The 25,264-nt window shown below is 43.8% G+C and overlaps 1 protein-coding gene across 1 annotated transcript in view; it reads left to right on the top strand.

The window, feature by feature from the left end:
• The window catches only part of LOC135227020 (uncharacterized), a 191,891-nt gene that overhangs the window by 121,046 nt on the left and 45,581 nt on the right, over positions 1 to 25,264 (top strand). Inside the window, exon 3 of the mRNA XM_064266787.1 lies at positions 10,046 to 10,136. Within this exon, the coding sequence (XP_064122857.1) occupies positions 10,046 to 10,136 (91 nt within the window). The remainder of the gene's footprint in view (positions 1 to 10,045; positions 10,137 to 25,264) is intronic.

Here is a 25,264-nt window from a genome sequence, read left to right as displayed (position 1 = left end):
TTATTGGTTTAATTGGTCAGCAGGGAATAGGGGACCCGCTCTTACATTCATAGATTGTTAACAAGACTAACATGGTCCAATGGTGATCGGGAATTGGCTTCAGTGCTCTGTGTTTGTTTAATAACCGTCACTTAACTGAAATTTGAACTAACCTTCTTAACTCTCTGTCATGTAATAGGGCGAGGTCTTCCATTGATATGCACAAAAGGTCAAGGCTCTACCATGGTTAACAGTGGGTCATCCCCCATTTGGTACGATCCAGTATTAGGCTCTGGGTCGCGTAACGCGGGCTAGCCCCATTCGGACAACGTATCCAAAGAGTTATTCAACCATAGGTTCATTCCTCGTTTGAAACTCTTTGAAAGGCAATCAGACTCCATCTACAGGTAGTCCAATGAAGTCTTCAGCCCAATAAGGTGTAACTATTGGATTATAGGTTATCCAAAGAACATAGGTTGATTTTTTTCCCTGTTTTTTAATGTATTTAGTTAAGTATTATTTTGTTTTAGCTAGTCTCTTGCCCGCCACCAAGGGTGCCAACTCTAGCTAAGTATATATCTGCTGGGTAACGTTGACTTGTACAAAAATGAATATTGTTAAGATACAATAAAGTTTTGTACAATACTTACCACTGGCAGATATATACGATTAATGGCCCACCCAGCCCTCCCCTCAGGAGACAGGTTGTAAGAGAAACATTAATGGCTTAGAAAACGGGAAGAATAGTTTCCAGACCCCCGACACCCTGCGGCGGGAATGGGGGTGGATCACCTGACCTACCTGTCGCGTGTTGGCCGCGAGTTTTGAAAATTTCGTGATCGGGACGAACCGAGTCTATAGCTAAGTATATGATCTGCCAATGGTAAGTATTGTACAAAACTTTATTGTATCTTAACAATATCATTTTTTATTTTGACCTTTTGTTCGGTTTGAGTCAAAGTTTGAACCGATCGTTAGGTTTTTTTTCGTACTTATCGTAACTTTATATGCAAATATTTCAAAAATGATAAACTGCTAACAACCTTCCAATAATTTTTGTTTTGTTATATTCGTGCATGTTTTTTGCGCACATTTTCAATATATAAAAAAAAACTTTTAAAAAAAGCGTAATATGAAAAGGCACAAACTATTAGGAGAATGTGGGACCTACCGCGTTTCCGCGAGATTTTCGGTCGCCGAGGCAATCGGCGCGGGCGGTAAAACGGAAAAAAAATAAAAATTTTTTTATTTTTTTTCAAATATTCCCACCATTAAATCGAGATATTGTTCTAGATACCTTGCAATATGGTTGTTAAAAATTGAAAGATAAATGATTTTGAAGTATTGCGACGACTGTTAAGATTTTATTTTTGTTGTATACTGCGTTTTTTGGACCCTTTTGTCGGTTGAGTCAAAAGTTGACCGATCGTATTTTTTGTTTTTTCGTACTTATCGTACTTTTATATGCCAAATATTTCAAAAAATGATAAATGCATAACAAACCTTCCCATATTTTTTTGGTTAATTATGTGCATGTTTTTGCGCACATTTCCCATATATCAAACCTTTAAAAAAAGGCGTATAATGAATGAAAAAAGGCTCAAATATTAGGGAAGAATGTGACCTACGCGTTTCCGAGATTTTCGGCCCGAAAATCGTCGCGCGGTGAGGGGAAATAAATATTTTTTTTCATAAAATTACACCCATAAATCGAGATATTGTTCTAGAGGACTTGCAATATTTTTGTTTAAAATGAATGATAAATGAATTGAATGTTACTAGATCGGGTGTAACGAAGGTTTTTGATGTTATAAATGCGTTTTTTTAACCTTTTCAGTTGAAGTCAAAGTTTGACCGATCGTCGTTTTTTTCGTACTTAATCGGTACTTTATTATGCAAATATTTTCCAAAAAACGATAAATGTGACAACCATTCCCAATATTTTTTATTTTTTGTTGATATTGTTGCATGTTTTTTTTGCGCAAATTCCATTTGCCCATATAAACCTTTATAAAATTTAAAAAGCGTTAATATTGAAAAAGGCACAAATATTAGGAGAATGGGTGAACCCTACGCGTTTTCCGAGATTTTTGGGCCGAAAAATCGTCGGCGCGGGATGGGGAAAAAAAATATTTTTTTCAAAAAAAATTCACCATAAATCGAGATATTGTTTCTAGAGACTGCAATATGTTTTTTAAAATGAAGATAAATGATTTGAATATTTACTAGATGTCAAGATTTTTATGTTATAAATAATGCGTTTTTTTTACCTTTTCGGTTGAGTCAAAGTTTGAAGACCCGATCGTCGTTTTTTTTTTTTCGTACGTTATTCGTACTTGATATGCAAATATTTCAAAAAACGCTCAAATGCTACAAGACCAACCTTCCAATATTTGTTTTGTTATATTATTGTGCCATCGTTTTTTGCACTACATTTATTCCATATATAAACCTTTAAAAAAAGCGTTAATATGAAAATAAGGGCACCAAATATTGGGAGGAATGAATTTGACCTACGCGTTTCCGAGATTTTTCGGGCCGCAAAATCGTCTGACGCGGAGGGGAAAAAAATATTTTTTTTGTGAAAAACTTCAGCCATAAATCGAAAGAATTATTGTTTCTAGAGCGACTTTGCAATATGTTTTTAAAATGAAGATAAAATGAATTGAATATTACTAGACTTGTAAGAGTTTTTATGTTATAAATGGCGTTTTTTTTTATACCTTTTCGGTTTTGAGTCAAAGTTGATCCCGATCGTAGTTTTTTTTCGTACCTTATCGTACTTTTATATGCAAATATTTCAAAAAATGAGAAATGCTAAACCAACCCTTCCAATATTTTTTGTTATAATTGTTGCATTTTTTTTTTTGCGCCACAGTTTCCATATTATAAAAAACTATAAAATAAGCGTAATTATGAAAAGGCACAAAATATTGATGGAGGAATGTTGACCTACCGTCGTTCCGAGATTTTGTTCGGCCGAGAATCGGACGCCTGACAGAATAAAAATATTTTTTTCAAATATTCACCATAAATCGCGGATATTGTTCTATGAGACTTGCAATATGTTTTAAAATGAAGATAAAATGAAATTGAATTTATTACTAAGACTGTAAGTAATTTGCTTACCCCCCCCAAAAAAAAAATATTTATAAATTATATATAGTATATATATATTAAGATATTATAAATAAAAATATCTATATATATATTAATTATAAATTATATTATACTATAATTATATAATATAATATATATATAATATATATATATATATATATATATATATAAGTTTTTTTTATACGTAAAATATATTATATTACATTCTTCGATTCTTGGTACCAAATATATAAATAAAAGGAATGCAGGTGTGGACTGTCTTCTTTTTGTTCGGGCATACAATGAAATGTCTTATTATTATTTTATCATGCCACACATTTCAGAATATTAAAAATTAAAAAATTGTTAATAAAATATAAAACTAAATATAAAATAAAATTGCAGAATACTCACTCGGTAACTCCATTGGACTCTTATCTTCGTTCTATTTCTTGTTTTCTCCCTCCTCCATTGAAAAGAGTCCTTGCATTTTTTTCCACTCGGACATGACGAGGTTAAACACGGTGGAGGAGGGGAGGACGCGCGCCCCTTACTGCTGATGGGACCCGGCCGGCCCCTCAGTGCGCCCACTTGCCGCTGTCGAGTTTTTAGGGGGCGCGCTCCAATACATGACCTTAGTGTGATAACTTTCGGTCACACTGCCCCTAATCCTGCAAAGAGGCAAATCTTTTGCCAGAGGAGACAGAAGAACCGGGTTGTCTCTCCTTCTGCCATTCATATTGGGCACCCAGCCTGGCACCGTTTCTGCGCCTTCGCCCTTCTAAGGGCCTCCAGTATGTTTGTTCCCCCTGGCTGCAGCCGACCACGCAGGGTCCACTACCCGACGAGGGAATCCGGTTGATGGCGGGGCCGGCAGCAAGAGGGGCGTCCGTCAGCCAGGGGCGGCGGGCAAGCAGGGGCGCGGCAAGGCGGGGGGGGGACGGCCAGGGGCAGGTGGCGGTGGCAGCAATGGGGCGTCGTCAGCAGGGGTGGCTGGCGGTCAGCCAGGGGCGACCGTCAGCAGGGGCGTCGGTCAGGCAGGGGACGGCGGCCCAGCCAGGGGCCAGGGGCGGCGGCAGGTCGAGCGAAGGTTGGCCCATCCTATCTGGCCACTTTTCCTCTAGGGGCCAGATCCTGCAGCTCGGGGTGGCAGGGGGTTCAGTTATGGAAGGTCCACTCATCGGGGATCGAAGTTGAATGAGGGCATTCCACCCGGCTTACCTCTCGGTAACTGTAACGGTGGGTCCGGCCTGAGGAAGATTGTCACCCCCTGGCGGTAACCCAACAGTACAGTATTGTAGGCATTTTGGAGGGCCTAATGAAGGATGTAATTGAGGAGCTTCTTGTGTCCACCGTTTCTGGTTATCTTCCTCCTGGCGAAGGGAGTAAGTACTGGATGAGCTTGATCAAACAGAGATCCAACTCCTCCCATGTGCCTGTTGTAGTGCCCAATGACAGTAGGCCGCTCGGTACGAAACTCCTCAAACACAACTCGGCCCTGTCGACGTGTCGTTCTTCCGCTGTACGATCTCTTCTTGGATGGGTTCATGACTCGTCGTAATCATGGGGACGAGTTGGACACCCTTCCAACAGATGACGAAGACAGCGCCCTTCCGCCGCCACTCTGTCTCTCCTCTTGCCAGGTGTTGCGGATGACTAGCGAACCTCTTGAGGACATTCGTGTCCCCCACGCACCAACCGAAGGGTACCACTGACGTGAACACCTGCTTCATACAGTTCCTGGGTGGGCCAGGGATACCGAGTTATAATAATTATCCATAAACAGGTGATATCCCTGGTTACGGAAACGTCCCACAAGGTTGAATACAGTGTCACGCAGCGTGGAGAATACCCCGGTATACACTGAAAAGTCCACAACGTATCCAGTGTTGGCCTCGGTAATGAGAAAGAATTTCACACCATATTTCTTGGCTTCTTGGGGTTATACACTTTTATACTAAGACGGTCCTTTGTAAGGCATCATCCCCTCATCCAAAGACAGGTTCTTTCCAGGAATCACGAGATTTACTACACCGCTCACAGATATAATCCAACACTGTACGCACTAAAATGAGGCGATCACTGTTATTCCGGGGTATGGCCCTTCGGTTGAAGGCGTTGAAGTACCTGTCCATCGCCAGGAAATTATCACGGGACATAACGCCAGGCACATTCGGCATACATAAAAAATAACTTCTCTTCCAATATTGCCTTGACGTCGATAGCAGGTCAAACCAAAATAAATGTGGAGCCCCAAAAAATGTGCCATGTCAATGAGGTTGCAACCCTGCCAGTAATACGACAAGGTCGTCTTCAGCTCATACCGGCAGTACCGAGCGTAGTCCACCGTCTCGTGTACCAGGTATTCCAGCAATTCCCGCGTCAGGAAAAGCTGGAGAATGAACCCAAAACAGTCAGGGGTTACTGGTGGTACGGTCATCCCAGGGGTTGCCGTGAAGGGGTGCATGTTAGGAGGGGTGGGGTCCTCCGTCCACCCCTCGTCACTCTCCGACGACCGAGCCTTCACCTTGGCTGGCGCGACGAGCCGACCTTCTACGTGCCCGTGCGCGCGCACGGGTGCGGGCACGATGCACACTCCCCCCCCCCCCCCCCCCCCCCCCCCCCCCCCCCCCCCCCCCACCCCCCCCCCCCCCCCCCCCCCCCCCCCCCCCCCCCCCCCACCCCCCCCCCCCCCCCCCCCTTGGCCCATCATCCTCACTTAGGCCCTCACTTTCTGTATCGTCCTCTGCGATAAAACTTGAGCCCGTATCCCCACCCATCCCCCTCCCCCTCCCCCCCTCCCCCTCAGATTCGCCCCCTCGTATGCACTGAATTCGAGCTCACTTTCGGGAGTGAGCCTCGAACGGACATTGGGGGCAAATATTCATCCTCACTTTCATCGGGACTGATGTCCTCATCACTCGATGACCATCCGCCATCAAAATGAGACTTGCGACATGTTCCCGATCAAGCTCCGAAAGATATTCGTCTATGTCCCTTGGTTGGAGGCACTCCAAATGCCTACGAATGCCCCTAAGGACGCCCACATGCTTCCTAGGGGTAACCAAAGGCAAACGATGTGTTCCCGAAACACAAAATTTCAGCCACACGTTGGCCGCACAGAACGACATTGAGGCGCGGGTCATGCTGGGGCGTGCTTGGCCCCTCGCCAGCATCCATGTCCAAAAACTCGCCTTACACCGATCCCTTCCGACGGGTAAAAACGCGCCTTTCACGGTTCACACGTCGTTGAGACATATCTAGGAATGTCTTGTAGCAATACAAATGCTCAAAGTCTCGCACAAGTCCAGAAAAACACGCTTTTCACGAAAGATCGCTCTCGGATGGTGCGCTACTTGATGCTGGCTGGAGCAAGAAGAAGGGATATCGCGCATCGCGCACCTGGGTCACGCTTCAAAACAAAACAAGGCCTTGATCCGTGGACTCCCAGCATTCCCCAAGGCGCGTGATTCAAAAGTTTTAGGCTGGTAGGCCTATAAGATTTTTTCTCGCAATTTTAAAAAAACTTTTGTATGTCGACGTAAAATACGTCCAGTCGGCACCCGACAGACAATTTATCTCGACGTAAAATACGTCCAGTCGGCGTTTAAGGGTTAACAGGATGTTATATTATCCTACTCCTATGTAAACATATAACAAGGGAGACCTTGTAATGTTTTGGTACTGGAAAAGACTCGTTAGAGCTCTCAGTATATTGGGTGGGAGAGGCTTTTTCAAGTATTTGAACCGTACATTACGGCCTGATGTCCTAGGATAGGAATCTTGAATGATTCTCCTCGATCCTGGATCATTTATTAGGAGAATAGGATAATAATAATTTGTTGTTTTGCTGAATAACGATGATAGAATTTTCCATTCTCTCGTTGCCCAGGCACAAGGACGGGAAGAAAGAATATAAGAGAGAGGTAGCAATCTACGCCATCTTTATTTTATAGAAAGGGGAATAAAATTTAGTCTTTTTCCCCTAAAATATAAACTCTTTACAGAATGTAAGACAAAGGGGCGTCAGAGAGAGAGGATAATACGTTATGCCCTCATTTTTAGACTTAGAGAGGTTGGATTCACGAGGTCACGTTCTTCTCACAGCAAGTTTTGGAAGTCTTTTCCAAGACAGTCTGAATATTCTTTCAGCATCTATTTTAAATGGACCTTAACAACCTCTCCACTCTGAGTCTGTCTGCGTGCAGACTGACCAGAAGTGGACATGAATGAGAGGATGTTTCAAGGTAAATGACAGTAGTCATGAATAAGATATATGATTACTGCAGATCGTGCTAGAGGGAATGAGGAAACTGTCCTCTTCCGATACCTCTGTGAACCACATATAGGTTTTTTCTTCCCTTTCAGAGGGAAGAATCACCTTTGTATATTTCTGCTATCAAAGAACGCAGTAAAAGGCTATATGTACTCTGTCTCTATAAAGGGAATTGGAGATAGCAGAGCATTAAGATCTTCGGGATCTTATACAATACCTCTATATGACAAGACTAGGAGATCTTATAATTACAATGGGATCCTATTTGGGCCTCAGATTCCGTGTTCTGACAAGATGGAACTGCTCCTCATCAATGTTTCTCTTGGTACTAAACGACCAAAAGGACGAGTAAAATTTTGGGCTTGGAATCTGGAATCAAATTCTAGAAAGACTAGGCAATGGGTTCCTGCCAGCATGGTATGTTTGGCAAAAGAACTAAAACCTTTTATTCCTGGATCAACACTTTCAGATAAAGGATTCATTGTCCAGGCAATGTATTTACGTTCTCATCTACAAAAGAAGATAAGGTTTAAACGTTTGCTGACAGAGTCTTTGGAATTCGATGAGGGCTTAAAAAACCACTTCCCAGAAGGTTCGAAGAGATATTTAAAGAGCTAGACTTCCAGGCTCTTTCCCTGCCTTCGTGCAAGGATAGGGAAGATTTTGCAACAAGAGAACTCATCAACATGTAGGAAGAGTGCTCGTTAGCAACGGAAGTATCAAGTATGATCCTCCTCGGAGGAAGACTGGTCTCTCGAACTATTAGATTTCCTATCATCTACTGGATGTAGCTGACTAAAATTACCTCCCCTTGTTACGGAGGCCATAAGCTCAAAGTGAAAGAATTTCTTCCACCCTTTTCCATTCTCCTGATAAACGATTGTGGATGTTCAGACTTTTGGACAATGTAGCGCCAATCAGGCGCCAAATGCCAAACAGGCGTAAAGACGCCAGAGCAAGACAGTCCAAATAAACACTGTCATTGTCTGATGAGGAGAAGGAGTAGGCCTCCAATCTGGCGCAGATGCACTAGAGGCGAATAAATCAGGCAAATAAAGTGTCCGAGGTGGACATCGCCAATTTTCATCGAGACTCTTAACAAGCTCAAATCTCCAGCAAGTGGGGAGAAGTCAGCCAGGCGCGAGGAGCCAGCCAGACGCGAGGCGCCAGGCAAGCGAAGCGCCAGCCAGGCGCGAGGCGCCAGCCAAGTGCCAGGCAGGCGCGAGGCGCCAGCCAGGCGCAAGCCAGGCTCTGGGCTTCATCCAGAAGAGTTCTATTTCAAAGAAAGCCCTGGTCTTCTTTGGAACAGTGGAATCTCTAAAGCACTTCTTGAGTAACTTGATGATTCCTTCAAACAGCTAAGAATTAAAAGCGCTTGAAGTGCGGGCTTTTAACAATTCTTGTTCTTTCCATAACAATATGTTGTGAGAGACATATTAGCTGTAATAACGGGAGATGCAACTCTGTGTTGACTTCTCTTTGCACGAAGGAGATCAAGTGGGCCTATGAGAGATCCTTCTCTCTTTGTTATACGTGTCCACGGATGCGTTGCTGGGATAGGGAGACGACACTGATCCTTAACTAGTGAATTATTTTTTTTTTTAACATAAGTGTATTATTTTCTGGGGTTATTTGAAATGAGTTTGGGGATAGCTCTTTTCAAATTAAGCACAAACCCTCGTGTTAGGATCAGGTGATCGGGATCGGTGTTGTGCTCCTTAAATTATGCCAATAGGCATTGGTGTATTGTCATGTAAGTGGATAAGACCCCATTGACAAATGACCACTAGATTCTGTCAAGTAAGTGGATAAGACCCCATTGACAGATCTACAAGAACTCTTAGCCATAGGTCACATCCTCGCTGAGGCTCTTGAGACGAAGCAGACTACTAGCAATAGCTAGGAAGTCGACCCTTCGTCTAAACACATAGGAACCAAGGTTTTATTTATTTATTACCTACAACGTATGTTGTTTACCTGTATATTCAGTAATAGCTGTCTTTTACCCTCCACCAATGGTGTGAATCAGCTATGTATATATCTGACGGGTAAGTTGAATGTATAAAAATGATATTGTTATGATACAATAAAGTTTTATACATACTTACCTGGCAGATATATACATAGCTATTACTCCGTCGTCCCCGACAGAAATTCGAATTTCGCGGCACACGCAGCAGGTAGGTCAGGTGATCTACCCCCCCCGCCGCTGGGTGGCGGGAATAGGAACCATACCAGTTTTCTAAGACAGATTTTTTCTTCCAGCTGTCTCCTGAGGGGAGGCTGGGTGGGCCATTTAATTGTATATATCTGCCAGGTAAGTATGTATAAAACTTTATTGTATCATAACAATATCATTTTTCGTATGTTGGGTATGACTGTATATACTTACCGAGTAATTACAGAATCGGAGCCCACACTCCTCTGATGGACATAAGGCATGAATAAACTGAGATTTCTGCTTACCGTCATTCCTATTCTCCAGTTAGTGGTCAGGATGGTCCCCTACACAATGGTTTGAAGCGTTACCCACAAAATTTTTAATTCAAGCTGCTCTATAAGTGGAACTAGTAGCTGTGTAATTACTTGTTGAGTGTGATATTATAAAGATATCATTTTTGGTTGATAGGTTTAAAATATTAAAATTTGCACTTTGTACATTGATAATTTTTGGTTTTATACTATTTTCAGAGGATATGTACAAGGAGCTCAAAGAAGATGAGATGGCAAAGTGTCAGCCAAGATGTGAATCCTATATTAAAATCCCTATGAAAAATATAAGGTAATTATTTTATTGCAAAATTCCATTCTTAATTACTGATTTTCTGCAGACTTCTACTACTGTCCATTATTACTGTTTTTATTGTATGTATGGTCACAAGAAAAGGTATATTTTAAAATTTGTTTAAATTACAATTTGTAACGTTAAATTATAATTGTTGTACTGTATTATTTTTACATTATCAATGTGATCATACAAAGTTCAACTTACTTAAGTGTTTCACAAAAGCCTGTTGACCTAATGTGAACAGAAATGAAGCCTTGAATTGCTGTGATGGGTAGACATGTTGTCAGCCTGCTTGAGCATTAATAGTCCAACCTCACCCCTTCATGTCACCACAGCATTTTAAGTCAGTGGTCTCAGTAAACTTTTGTTGGTGTAGCTGCTGTTCGTCCTCAAACAAGTTACTCATTTGGTTTATCCAGGGCTTCATAAGACAGACCAACCAATATCAAAGAATTCTCTCATAGTTAGTCTTGGCCAGAATAGTGCCTTTGATAGACACAGTATAAAAGGACTCGAGGCAAGAGTGCGCTTTCCCTTGCCTGTAGCAATTACTTTTAAAGAGTGGCTGTCATGCAAGTAGGATGTGTCTGAGAAGTGCTCTGTATAAAATGCAAGCCTAGCATGATGTTCAAAGTGAATATGAAGAAGAGAAAGGAAAAAAAGAAATTAAATATTGTAGAATTTAGAACAAGAATGGGAAAGCTTAGAATAATATATAAACTTTATCAAGAATGTATCAGAAAGCATATAAAGAGGAAACAATACAGAAAACACTGGAGGAAGATAAGTCAACCCAAATTGAGAGCAAGTCAGCAACCTGTGGTAATTGGTCTGAAGAAGTTGTTGATGAAGGAACTTGCTGTGAAATGTGTAGTGCAAGGTTCCACCATGGATGTTTGGGAATTGAGCGTAAATACACAGGCATGCTTTTGAGTGACAATTTGGTAGTGTAAAAATATTGTTTTTATTCAGTCTTACCAAGCAATTATTCAGCTGTAGGATTCCTATGCACGGCAGACCAAACTTCAAGTTTCGCAGTGGCGGCGCCATCACTAGTGTGGGTAACCAGTTACTGACCATTTCCGGTAGACAGGTATGGTGACGTCACACCTCTCAGTTGGATTTCTGCCAGCTCCCGAGTAACACTGGTAGTTCTGCGGACCTTCTTCGTCATCATTTGAATGGTTTTTTCACTTTCCTGGATATTGGTGATGTACGATTTTGTTGTGGATATTGATTTTGTCAGAATTAACTTTGCTTATTTTGTCTAATTTGCTGGCTTTTTTGCTTGAATATGTTGGATTTAAGCAAATTTGGGGTTAGGTTTTGTGTTGATGGCTGCAAAACTAGGTTAGTTAAAGAAGTATATGATCCTCACTCTAGATGCACTAAATGTAGGGGCCAGGAGTGTTCGAGGGAACTTAGATGTTCTGTATGTCAGGATTTGGGCGAGAAGAAATGGAAACTGCATTTCGCATAATAAGAAAGTGTAGCAATATAGGAAGAGAAAGGCAGCCCTTAGAGCTGGTAATAAGGCTAGTGTAGCTCCTCCGTCTTCCCATGTGTTAGCGGAGATTTCTACTCCTGCCTATGCTATTCCTGGAAATCTCTCTCCCATTCTCAGTCCTCCAAACTCTTCACTTCCTACTCCTTTACCAGCTTCCCATGTTGTGCTTTCTGATACCATTGCCATCTTTGAATCAAGGTTCAAGAGGAAGTTTGAGTATTTGGATATTATTATTATGATGGCGTTAGTTGCCCCCATGAAATCGTTCATGGAGAAAAAAAGTGAGGCAAAAGTGCCCAGTGCTAGTGGTAGTGAAGTGCAATCTGAGGGGGTAGCTGTCCGTCCCTCCAATTCTCCTAGACAAAGGTCACTGTCCTGCTCCCCCACCTCAGGGAGAAGACATACCGGAGGTCCAAGGGAGACTGGCAGGGCTTGCCCACGGACAGTCGCTCCCTCCGTCCATCCTGAAGTGTCACATCAGGCATTGACTTAGCGCCATTGGAAAGCAGTCTCTTTTAGTGCTGGGTTATCATCGGACTCAAGTGGTTCGTTTCCTCCGGGTTTGCTTTGCTGGGGTAATTCCATGGCGGCCTCTAAAGAAGTCATCAGTAATTGACGACTCCCCTATCCCTGTCAAGGGATCTAGGGATTCAGTTTCCAGTCCTAGGGGTACAGTTTCCAGTCCCCGCCCACATTGTAGTTGTACTGTTTTAACACTTGACTATTATGCTTCTACTCATGACTCAGTGGACTCAACTGAGGAACGACAGGTGTTGGTGCTGACTAAACGAGCAATTCCCCCTCAGTCAACTCGACAGACTTTGATTGCGAGTCCAAAGCCTTCTTCTATGTAAGTCTTCTACGTAAGTCTTCGTCATCTGTTTGTTCAGATCTATCCCAGCAGGAGGACCCTGCTTTGGCTCCTTTTTGACAGCATTTCAAAGAGTTGTTGTCCTTCTTAAAGGGTAAGACGCCACTGTCGAAGAAGGAAAAACCGACCCTGTCTCCTGTGTCCTCAGAGGAGGAAGAGCAAGAACAAGAGTTAGAAGAGGTCTTGACTCAACCTGCGACAGCTTATGCTTATTTAATGAGTTTTTTTTCGGATTATTTTCCAGATCGTTTCCCACCTGCTACTCCTAGTTCGCCTCCTTTGATCTTCCTTATGAAAAAAGAAACAACTGGAAGATCTCCTTCCTGAGTTATTCCTCTCCTCTGCAGCTAGGAAGGCTCTTAGCTTTGTAGATGAATGGCCATCTGCTAAGAGAACACAAGGCAAAGCTTCTTTTGCCTTCCCTCCTTTGTAGCTCATAAAGAAGCGTTACTGTTTCTACGCAACAGGGGAAGCTCCTTCCTTGGGAATAGCTGCCTCCAGTGGGAATTCTCTGGCCTGGTGGACACAAATAGGAGAGCAGTATTTTCGGCTGTGAAGACGTTCTTTTCTTCGTCGGAGATCAACCACCTAGTTTGTAACCTTGTTGAGGTTTTAGAGATCTTCAGTGTTTTGGACTGGTTGATTGGAGGCATTGGTGAGGAAGTTGGAGGACTGCCCTCTGCTTTCTGAGGATCTTTGGGAGGACTGGTTGGGAGTGCTTTATTGTTTTGATAAAGCTGTTAGGGATGGCATAGATGAAGTAGCTTCCTTGTTTGCCATAGGAGCATTAAAGAAGCGTGAGCTGTGTGTGCTTTTTTACTACTAAAGAAGTAACAATGATCCAGAAGTCTGCTTTCTTGTTCTCCCCTCTTTTTTAAGTCACACCTGTTTCCTCAAGACACTGCACTCGAGAAGAAGTCCACTACGGATTTGCTTGCTCAATCCACCAAGCGCCCTAAGTCCTCAACGGCAGTTGCAGTGCCAACCAAGTCCTTTTGGCCACTTCAGAAGCAGCCTTTTTGTGAGGGAAAGTTGTGCCCTTTTGCCAGACCTTGCTCTAACCTTCGCCCACCCTCTTAAGTCCACATCAAGAAGTGCAGTTAAGCCTGCAAATAAGTAGTGTTTCGGTCCTTCACACGCCCGTAGGCACCATGCTGCACCAGTTTTGGGAGGAGTGGAAGAGCAGGGGTGCTGAAGCCTGGGTTATCACTTTTATGTCTGGGTTATGCTATTCCTTTCAGGGAAAGACCCCCTTTCCAAGTTCCCCATCGTGTTAACATCATATTCCGTTGGCTTGGGGAAGTTTTCAGTGCTCGAGGAGGAAGTAAAATCCTTGGTTCTAAACGCGCAGTGGAAGAGGTCACTGACATGTTGGAGGGGTTGTACAACAGACTTTTTGTAGTCCCCAAAACATTGGGGGGCTGGAGGCCTATTTTAGATGTCAGTGCCTTTAATTGTTCTGACAATGAAGTTGAAGATGGAGACTCAGAGTTCCGTACTTGCCTCGCTTTGTCAGGGGGATTGGATGGTATCCCTCGACATGCAGGACGCCTACTTCCATGTCCCATTCCATCAGGACTCTAGGAAGTATCTCCAATTTGTTTTTCAGGACAAGATATTTCAGTTTCAGGCGCTGTGCTTTGGTCTGTCGACGGCTTCACAGGTGTTCACAAGGGTTCTAAGTCCACTGCATTTGATGGGGATAAATGCATTTCTGTATTTGGACAATTGGCTTCTCTGTGCCTCTTTGAAGAATTAGTGTCCATTGTAATAAATATGTCTAATTCCCAAGTTACTATTCCTTCTCAGAGTATTTTCCATTTGGGAATGAGACTGGATTCTCAGACTTTTTGGGTTTTTCTGTCCCTAGAAAGAGTGGAGTCATGCCTTTGGACAGTTCAACAATTCCTGACCAGTCCATTGTGCTTGGCAGCACAGTGGATGAGTTTGCTGGGTACCCTGTCATCAGTAAAAAAGTTCATGAAGCTAGGAAGACTACACTTAAGGGCTCTACAATTCTTCCTCAAGGCGAACTGGTGCAGGAAGTCCCAGGCGGACAAGATCTTCGAGTTCAAAGTCTTGTGCTTCGGGTTGACCACAGCCCCTCAAGTGTTCACAAGGGTCTTCTCTCTCGTGTCAAGTTGGGCCCATGCTCAGGGGATCCGTTTGCTGAGGTACCTCGATGATTGGTTGGTCTTGGCAGTTTCCAGGGAAAAGCTGTTGCAAGACAGGGATCATCTTCTTCGGTTCTGTGTGGACCTGGGCATATTAGTCAACCAGGAAAAGTTGAACCTTGTACCCACTCAAAGGATTCTCTACCTGGGCATGGTCATCGATACAACAGTGGCGAGAGTTTTTGTCGGATCAGAGATTGGAGAAGTTGCCGGCTGTGGCGCGCAACTTCCTCTCAATGTCGCATCAGTCAACTCATCAGTGGCAGGTTCTTCTGGGAGTCCTATCTTCCCTGGAGAAGCTGGTCCCTCAGGAGCGTCTTCATCTTCGGTCTCTGCAATGGAGACTGGGGGAATTCTGGTCTCCGGCGGGGGACTCTCCCCTGTTTATGGTCCCACTGTCTCTGAAAGTGAGAGAAGACCTTCGTTGGTGGTTGGACGACCAGAATCTATTGAAGGGCGTCCCTCTGCGTTCTCTCCCTCCGGACTTCCTTCTGTTCTCGGACGCCTCCCTCGCAGGTTGGGGCACGCACTTAGGCAGCCTCATCGCTTCAGGCATTTGGGTTTAGAGGACAAGCAGCAGCATATCAACGTCTTGGAGTTGAAGGCGGCTTTCCTGGGTCTGAAGGAGTTTCGGGGGATGGTAGAGGGTCACTCTGTTGTTCTCATGTCGGACAACACCTACGTGAACAAACAGGGAGGCCTAGTTTCTCAGCAGCTTCATGCCTTGACTGTCGAGCTTCACCAGTGGGCAATCAGCAATTCGGTAGAGCTTTCAGCCAGGTATATCCCATGGAAGCGGAACGTGGTCGTAGACAAACTCAGTCGCCGGGATCAGATCTTAGGCACAGAGTGGTCCCTTCATCAAGTGGTGGCAGACAGGCTTTTCCAGATTTGGGGAAGACCCATGCTGGACCTTTTTGCGACACGTTACATCAGGAAGCTGGAAGTGTTCTGTTCAGTGGTCCCAGATCCCTTGGCATTGGCAGAAGACGCATTCCAACATCCGTGGGACAACCTGGGGGTGTATGCCTTCCCTCCGTTTTGTTTGATCCGTCAAGTTCTGAACAGGCTGTTGGGTTCACAGGGTCTCAGAATGACTCTGGTGGCCCCTCTGTGGCCTCAGGCGGAATGGTTTCCAGATCTGCTATCGTTGTTGTTGGAGATTCCGAGGGAGATTCCGCCTTGGCGGCATCTCCTGTGTCAGCCCCATGCAGAAAGGTCTCTTCATGGTTGGAGGCTATCAGCTATCAGCTATCTCCTCCGAGAGAGAGGCTTTTCTCAGAAGTCAGCTGGGCACATGTCCAGCAGTCTTAGGAAGTCAACCTCCGCAGTTTACCAAGGCAAATGGGCGATCTACTGTGGTTGGTGTCGTAAACGGAGTTTTTCTCCACTCGCGACCTCTATTCAGCGAATATTAGACTTTTTTACCTTCCTCAGAGACGAGAAACGTTTGTCTGTGTCTGCTATTAAAGGCTACAGGGCGGCTTTGAGTTTGGTGTTACGCCTGAAGGGTATCGACATCTCCTCTTCCTGGGAACTTTCCCTGCTAGTTAAGGGGTTTGAGCATTCGTCTTCTAGAGAGCTCAAGCCCCCAACGTGGGATGTTTCCTTGGTGCTTAAGATCTTGACTAAGAGTCCATATGAGCCCTTGCGCCTCTCATCTGATAGGAACCTGACGCATAAGACAGTTTTCCTTTTGGCTTTGGCATCTTCCAAAAGGGTAGGAGAGCTCCACGGTCTTGAGTTATGAGGTGAAGCACACCAGGTGTTGGAAGTCAGTGTCCTTCGAATTTGTTCCGGAATTCGTGGCTAAGACCCAAAATCCTTCGGTGCATGATGACAGGTTTGCTTCGTTCTCCATTCCCTCACTGACTGACTGTGTGGGTGGTGATGCTCAAGAGCTTTTGTTGTGCCCTGTCCGGGCCCTGTGTTACTATCTTAAAAGGATTCGGCACTTTAGACCAGGCTGCCGCAGACTTTTTGTCAGTACAGGCTGTATGAAGAAAGAGGTGTCTAAGAATTCTATCTCTTTTTGGATACGGGAAGTCATCAGACAGGGAAGTCGTCTGTGCAGGCTAGAGCACATGACGTTAGGGGTATTGGTCCCTCTCTGGCTTTCAAAAAGAACTTGGCTGTACATAGAGTGCTGAGCGCTGGTACTTGGTTACGCCAGTCCACGTTCACCTCCTTCTATCTTAAGGATGTTGCCCACAGATCTATGGACACATTTTCCCTCGGTCCTGTGGTGGCTGCCCAACAGGTTGTGTAACTCATAGTTGCCCTTAATGGGTCACCTTTGTATCTTACCTAAGATGATTCTGTGGATGAGAGAATGAGTGAGTTGGCTGGCCTCCTTTCTCTTGTACCTTTCCTTCTTCCTTCGGGCTGTTTAAGGAATTGACACGTCATTTGCTGGACTGGTCTGATACAGGTGAGTGAGGTAGTCATACTGGTAGTGTGGTCGTGCAGTATTCAATATCTTACCCACTATTTAGTCACATAAGCTCCGCTCCTGGGCAAGGAGGAGTCAGGAGTACTACAAACCCTAATGCCTTGGTTTGTTTTTTGGACAGTCAAAGTTTTTCTTTAGTTCCCTATACAATGGTTATCCCATATATCATTGTTCATCACTCAGGTTCTGAGTGGTAGATTTTAGGGTATCTAGCTTCTCAACGGGCTTCAGTCCCTCTCTAAGAACCATTTCTTTTGAGAGCTGGACTGGCGGGTAGGCCCCCAGCCGGTCTAAGATGTCTTATACCTCCCTCCAAGTATGAGTCTATCCTATTGTTAAGACCGAGGGTTTGTTCGCGTATGAACAAATGACAAATTTTCTAAGACAATTTGTATTTTTCATAGCTACAAACCTGAGGTCTTAGCGTTATACTGCCCGCCTCTAGCCGCCCTTCATTTTGTTAAGTCATCCTGAGTTGGGAAAGGCTGGCGTAGATGTTCGGGTTTGACCACTCTTCACCCGATCTATGCATGCGTTGCCAGATACCACAAGATTCCTTGCTTCATCTACTTTTGTACCGGATCCTGGTTTGCCAGCCTCTCCGAAATGTTCCGGATTGACTGGCCCGACTCCTCAAACGAGGTGGAGATGCGCAAAAGCATCTGTTCCAGCCTGTCATTAACCATGTTACCGACTAGGTTCCCCACCTGTTGCATAACACCGGCGGTGAATGCCTCGGTGTCGAAGGGACTAGGGTCCCTGACCAACACAGGAGTCTTTGGACACGCTCCGGTGGACGTCGAAGGCTCTGGCTCTGTGGAAGCACGGGCCTTCTCCTTAGAGGACTTGCTCTTGGACCCTTTTGAATAAGAAGTCGAAGAAGACTTCGATTTCTCTGCTCCGGGTTGGTGAGCCGGAGTCTTATGAGATGACGAGGACGAGGTCTTCTTAAAAGACGTCCTCTCCAGGGTCTTCTGCTCTCGCTTCCCTTTCACTTTAGGGATAGCTGAAGCTGATGACGTCTTCGCCGGAATGTCCGACTCAGCAAAGCCTTGAAAAGAAGATGAAGAAGGAATAGGGGACGAAGATCCAGACAAGCCCAAGGGAAGCCCTTGAGCTCCTAGCAAACCTACCTCAACCAATAGATCACTCTCTCCTACCGTCATAGGCTCCACATTCAAGTCAAGAGTCGCCACATCCTCGGCGATCTCCGGGGTCCCTTGGTCCGCCAATGCTTGCGCCACCTGCTGCTGGATAGCACCGATGCACGGAGCTGCCGCTGCTGGGTCAACGTACCCGGTCGACTTGCCGCCTGGGAAGAGGTGGACAGCCATACTCTTGTCCAGGATGTATGGCTGCCCCTTGGAGACGTTCTTCCCAAAGCCTCCGACCCAGGCCCTCAAGGTAGCCGACGCGGCGTCCTTCACGGCGGTAGCCTGGAATAAAGGGTCATTGTAGTCCTTACAACGAAGCCCCGAAGATATATGATTAACACCTAAGACTAAGTAATACTTATACCTTAACATATGTTTTATAACAGTATAAGCATATCAACAACAGTTATGAGTATATTACTCCGGTATATACTTACTCCGGCAGTAAACTGGTCCACCAAATCGTAACAGATGGAGCAGGCTTCGTGGTGCCACACTACTAAGTCATTATGGCGGATAGCACAGGGAGCGTGGGTCCGGCAGACCTCGCGACCACATGGATCTCGCTGGATGGCGTTGCACCCCGCCTCTTGGCAGTTGGTAGCCTGTAAGTGGACAGATACATGAGTATCGGCAGTTACTAACAGGGCTAACCTGCTAAGAAATATAATACTCCGCTGCATGCCGGAGTGAAAATTTTTCTGGGCATAATCATCTCCTGTACTCCGTGAGAGATAGTCCATAGGACGTGGTAAACTGGTCCGATAAACACCGGTACACCGGAGCGAAGATTTCCTTTGAACCAGTTACCTGCTCATATACCGAGGGTACACCGAGGTGAGGGTACAAGCACAGCGGAGAGTTCAAGGTGTTGCTAATTATGGACGATGAAGGTGGCTACCCTCTTGATCTTTATTACAACAGAGTCCAGCTCAAGTTCCTCCTTACATCATCTCTCTCCTCTAGCCTATGGACCAGGGAATGATCCAAGCCTTCAAGCCACTCTACACCAGGAACTTCCTCCAGCACCTTGTTGATGCAATGGACTGTGACAGTGAATTTATGCTGGAAGACTTTTGGTGTAAATTCACTATTCCCTCGTGTCTGTCTGTCATCGATCGGTCACTGAAGGACATGAAGAAGGCGACCTTGAATGCATGCTGGAGTAAGTTATGGCCAGATTGTGCCCATAATTATACGAGCTTCTCTCCTGAGGAAATCAAGCTTTCAGCCATTAATAAGTTAAGTTAAGTATATCTTAGTTTTACCAGACCACTGAGCTGATTAACAGCTCTCCTAGGGCTGGCCCGAAGGATTAGATATTTTTACGTGGCTAGGAACCAATTGGTTACCTAGCAACGGGACCTACAGCTTATTGTGGGTTCCGAACCACACTATATCGAGAAATGAACTTCTATCACCAGAAATAAATTTCTCTGATTCCGCGTTGACCGAGCCGGGAATCGAACCTGGGACCACCAAATTGGCAGCTCAGCTTGAAAACCACTCGTCCAGCGTGGAACTCAGCCATTAATAAAGCAGTCCAGTTGGCAAGAATTCTTGGTGGTGAAAGTTTTGATGATATCACCGAGGGTGAAGTCATCACCCTCATTGATGACCACTCTGACCCCAAGACAGACCAGGATTTGGCAGACCTGACAGTCTGCCAGCGAGGAAGAAGACACTCCAGGTTCTGAAGAGGAACAGGAGCAGGATAAGGGCCTGACTTTGGAACACCTGTCTCAAATTAGGAGAATGATAAACGATGCCCAGGAGTTTGCTGCAACATGGGATCCTTACATGGAACACACTTAAAGTTTTCAAACATCCTAAATACAGCATTGGAGCCCTATAATCAAGCCCTCACCACCATGAAGAAGCAATGGCAGCAGCTGTCAATCACCATGTTCATTACACATACGAAGAAGGACCCTCCAAAGCCTCCTCAAACCCCTGAAGTAATGCCTCCCCAACCGCCTGAAATACTAGTGCCTCTTGAGTCACTTGAAATGCCTCCCAAAGTGCCTCCTGAAGGTTAAGAGGCGCCCTCAGAGGAGATGTAACTCCTCTGTTTAGCTGTGCAGTCTATTTTCATTGTCATTCATCGGACTGCATGCCTAATTCGTCATCTTTAATCAACATTCATATGTTGTACTAGTGTCAATTTTCTTTAATGTTCCCGTATATTGTACTAGTGTATAAATTTTTCTTAATATTCATACATATTTTTGTTCTTTCTCCCCCTTTCTTGTGATTTTACATAGAATAGTTTCCTTTGTAAAAAGAAAACTTGATGGCTTGAATAGTAACTAAGGAAAAATGTGCATGAATGAATACTTATGGGAGAACTGGATTACATATGTTCACATGTATGTAACTAAGTCATACAGTACATATGTAAATTTTTAAACATAAAATGTAAGACTTACTTTGAAATACTATTGCCAGTAATAATATTTCAAAGATTAATATGTACCATAATAGGATGATATTTTAATGTATATCTAACAGTCTTAAACCTCTGCAAAGAGCTGCTATGCCTCCTTCTCTCGTCTCGTATTTATCAATTAATCACTTTTTACTTGCATCTTGTCCCCTTCATTCAAATCTTGATGATACTACTTTTCATCAATCCTCATGTTCCCCTTTTCAGTATTCCTGTGGCTTTTTGTGATGCTGTCAATGTAGATTTTGATATGACTGGAGAAGAAAGAAAATAATTAATTGTTGTAGTACAGTAGGGCCTCGATAATCGTGGGGGATAGGGCCCAGAACCCCCCCCCCCCCCCCCCCCCCCCCCCCCCCCCCCCCCCACCCCCCCCCCCCCCCATGATAAGTAAATACCAGTGTTATCCTGGTACCCCCTCAAAAATTGCTTTAAACTGCTTGCTTTAATAATTAACCCTCTTACGTTGAAGGGGTATAATAAAAATTGTCTCCCGTATGCCGGGCGGGTCTCGGAGTGAGCGCAAAAGCGGAAAAAATATTTTTTTCAAAAAATCGCAGCTCGCTTAGTTTTCAAGATTAAGAGTTAATTTTTCACTCCTTTTTTTTTTTTGTCATTGCCTGAAGTTTAGTATGCAACCATCAGAAATGAAAAAAAATATCATTATCATATATAAATAATGCGATATATGATAGCGCAAAAACAAAATTCCATATATAATTGTATTCAAATTGCGCTGTGAGCAAAACGGTTAAAGCTAACGAGTTAATTTTTGTTGTTGTATTGTACACTAAATTGCAATCATTTTACAATTATCCTTCTTCGTATGTGTGACGAACATGGTGATTGACAGCTGCTGCCATTGCTTCTTCATGGTGGTGAGGGCTCGATTATAGGGCTCCAATGCTGTATTTAGGATGTTTGAAAACTTTAAGTGTGTTCCATGTAAGGATCCCATGTTGCAGCAAACTCCTGGGCATCGTTTATCATTCTCCTAATTTGAGACAGGTGTTCCAAAGTCAGGCCCTTATCCTGCTCCTGTTCCTCTTCAGAACCTGGAGTGTCTTCTTCCTCGCTGGCAGACTGTCAGGTCTGCCAAATCCTGGTCTGTCTTGGGGTCAGAGTGGTCATCAATGAGGGTGCTGACTTCACCCTCGGTGATATCATCAAAACTTTCACCACCAAGAATTCTTGCCAACTGGACTGCTTTATTAATGGCTGAAAGCTTGATTTCCTCAGGAGAGAAGCTCGTATAATTATGGGCACAATCTGGCCATAACTTACTCCTGCATGCATTCAAGGTCATTGCATCAACAAGGTGCAGGAGGAAGTTCCTGGTGTAGAGTGGCTTGAAGGCTTGGATCATTCCCTGGTCCATAGGCTAGAGGAGAGAGATGATGTTAGGAGGAGCTTGAGCTGGACTCAGTTGTAATAAAGGTCAAGAGGGTAGCCACCTTCATCGTCCATAATTAGCAACACCTTGAACTCTGTGTCCAAATTGCCCAGGTATTGCCTAACTTTAGGAATGAAGCTCTGGTGGAACCAGTGCTTCGCAAGGACTTTGGTGATCTAGACCTTGGGTTTATGCATCCTGAAGATGGGCAGCAATACCTTGTTCTTATTCTTTGAGTGCCCTGTGGTTTGTAGCCTTGTAAATGAGGCTGCGTTTGAGCATAAAGCCAGCCACGTTCCCACACATTAAGAGGGTAATCCTGTCCTTCTGTGCCATGAATACAGAAGCTTTAACTTCGTCCTTCATTAAATATGTCAGGGAAGGCATCTTTCCAGAACAGGCCAGTCTCGTCCATATTGAACATCTATTCTTAGAGGTATCCTTTCTCCTGGATAATTTTTTGAAGGTCTTGGGATATTTTGTGCCGGCCTCTTTGTCAGCTGATGCTGCTTCCCCATATAGGGAAACAGACTTTAGGTGGAACAGCTTGTGGAACTGGTGAAACCATCCTTTGCTCACCTGAAAACTTTGGGGTGCTAATGACGGTTCCGGTTGTGGCTCATCCTCTTCATCTTCTCCTTCAGGTGCAGGTTTATCAAAGCCCAAGAGTTTAATTCCTCCTCCTTCATCGCTTTCCTGTGCTTCTAGATCACTGCCTTCCTCTTCGTTGCTGCCTTCCATAGCAGTTGATAGCTGCTGGTAGAGCTGTCATGCTTTCTCGCATATGATGTTGGAGTCTAGAGCATGTTTTTCTTACAGCAGTCCTTGATCCAGTATGCAAGTGAAGATTCTGTCCGTACAATTGTTTATCTCGCACTGTCGAAAAAGCTTTAGCTTTTACTTTCTTTTTTCTTAATGTCTCACCCTGTGCTCTCATTCATGTTAAAATGGTGGGCAACCACTGCGAAACTTTTCCCTCCGACATAGCAAGAACTTTCACCTTGTCAAGCTTCATGAACGCCTTTTTCTTTTAGGTTCTTTCTCAGAAGCCTTAGAAGGAGCAGGGCACTTTATAGGAGTTATTTTCAGCATGATTCTGATGAATATTTGCTGATACGTAAAACACAGCTTCGTAATTACGTCCATGTATCTCCGTAACTTTCTAGGCATTGAGGCTGATGGAGAGATGCGTGATACCCACAATTCCATCTTCATGAGATGTAACTCAGGTTCCAGCACTTGCAGACAACAGCCAATAACATGTCAAGTATAATTTCATCTGGGTACTGCTCTAAGAAGACGTCATGGCATCATAAGATCTGTTTATCTGCAGAGTTAGCTTGGCTTAAGTATCTTTTAAGAAAAACAAATTTATGTTATTGAAATTTTGCTGTCTACATTAATTTTTTTTCAGAACTGCATTATTTGAAAATTCCCTCTGATCCCAACTCCTTGATGAGGTGGGGGGCTTGGGATCCACTGCAGAGAGAATATGCCCCTTTATGCCTGTGCTCTCTGCTGTGGATCCAACTGAACATTGGGACCTTTAACTCCTTTACTCCTCCTCTTATAGATTTTCCCCCTTCCCTTTTTCTTCTTTCATTGAAGACCTTGGCATAGTTTTGGACTATTGAATTGACTTCTCTTTTAACTTGATGGAGGGTGAAGTTGGATAGCATGCCACTCAACTCGCAAAACTAGAGTACCTGACGTTGAGCGAGGGGAAATTTTCATGTCAAGCCATGCTCACAGTGTTGGGTCGGATCTCAACAGACTGACGACCTTTAAGGCGCCGTGGGTGTGGCGTATATCCAGGTGAAGATCCTAGGGCAGTTACCACTGTAACAGTATTGCTTCTCCCCCAGTTGGGCCTTCCTGGTGAGAGGGACTTCATCCTGGACACAATTTACAATTCTATTACATGGAAAATTTAACAAACATCTTCATGACTTCTGGCATTGATTTGGACCATTCTAAAGAAAGCTTAAGTACAAAGACCAGGTTGGTATTAAAACTTGAATACCATATAACCAAGGAAACCTAAGTACCGTCATGACCCAACCTTGACTCACTTTGACTCCCTCTTTGGGAGTGGAAGTTGGTCAAGGTTTCTAACAATGGAAGCAGAACTAAATATTTCAGCTTTGAAATTGGAAAATTGTATATGAAATATTCATCCACCGGCAGAAATTTCCTTCAGAAAAATAAAAGTGAAGACTTGGCTTATAGAAGCCACAACAAAAAGTCAGTCTGAAGATTATTTGTCTTTAAAAACAATAGGTAACTTAATTGTCAAAGTAGAAACAGATGATAACATGAACAGCATCCAGGGAACCATTGTACTTCCTGACAATAATGATGAGCCAATAAATAAGAAAATGCTGTTAGACTCTTAAAAAGAGATACCCCAAGGTTGAGGACTGCAAGGTTTTTGATGTAAGTAAAAGAGGCAATAAACAAATATTAAAAATAGCAAAAATAAAATTTGAGGGTTCAGATCTACCTCAAAAAATAAAAGTTTTAGGCCAAAATAGAGAGTTAAGACCCTATATTCCAAAGCCACTGCAGTGTCAAAATTGCAGTAAGTATGGACACACTAAGAGAAATTGTAGGAATGAACCAGTGTGCGCTTACTGTGGATCTACAGAACACACCACCAAATGGAAGTGCGGTGAACCTAAGTGTGTAAACTGTGAGCAGAATCATCATGCAAGATCCAAAGAATGCACGTATTACATATACAACATGGAATTGAAGATGTCGAAAGAAAGAACAGGCATGTCTATAACAGAGGCTAAATTAGAATTGAAAGTGAGAGGAATTCAAGATCCTGCCAAGAAACGTACACATTCTTCTATAACAGGAACCAGTAATGAAACAAAAATCATACAGATATAAGTAACAAGATGCAGCAAAGTAGGTCTCAAGAAGTTAGTAATATAGAGGAAAAAACTAAGATAGTAAAGAATCAGGAAACAGGTGCAAATGATATGGATAATATTCTATCAAATTCATTTAAAGTATTAATGCAAATAGAAACACAAGAAGATACTACCACAGAGGTGGAAGGAGGAAGTTGTGATGTACTGGAAAAAAAAAACTTTTAGAGAGAACACCACCAAAAA

Source organism: Macrobrachium nipponense, chromosome 15, assembly GCF_015104395.2.
Source record: "Macrobrachium nipponense isolate FS-2020 chromosome 15, ASM1510439v2, whole genome shotgun sequence".
NCBI classification, from domain to species: Eukaryota; Metazoa; Arthropoda; class Malacostraca; order Decapoda; family Palaemonidae; genus Macrobrachium; species Macrobrachium nipponense.
The sequence above is the reverse complement of the archived record's forward strand: the minus strand, read 5'-3'. Positions and strand labels throughout refer to the sequence as shown.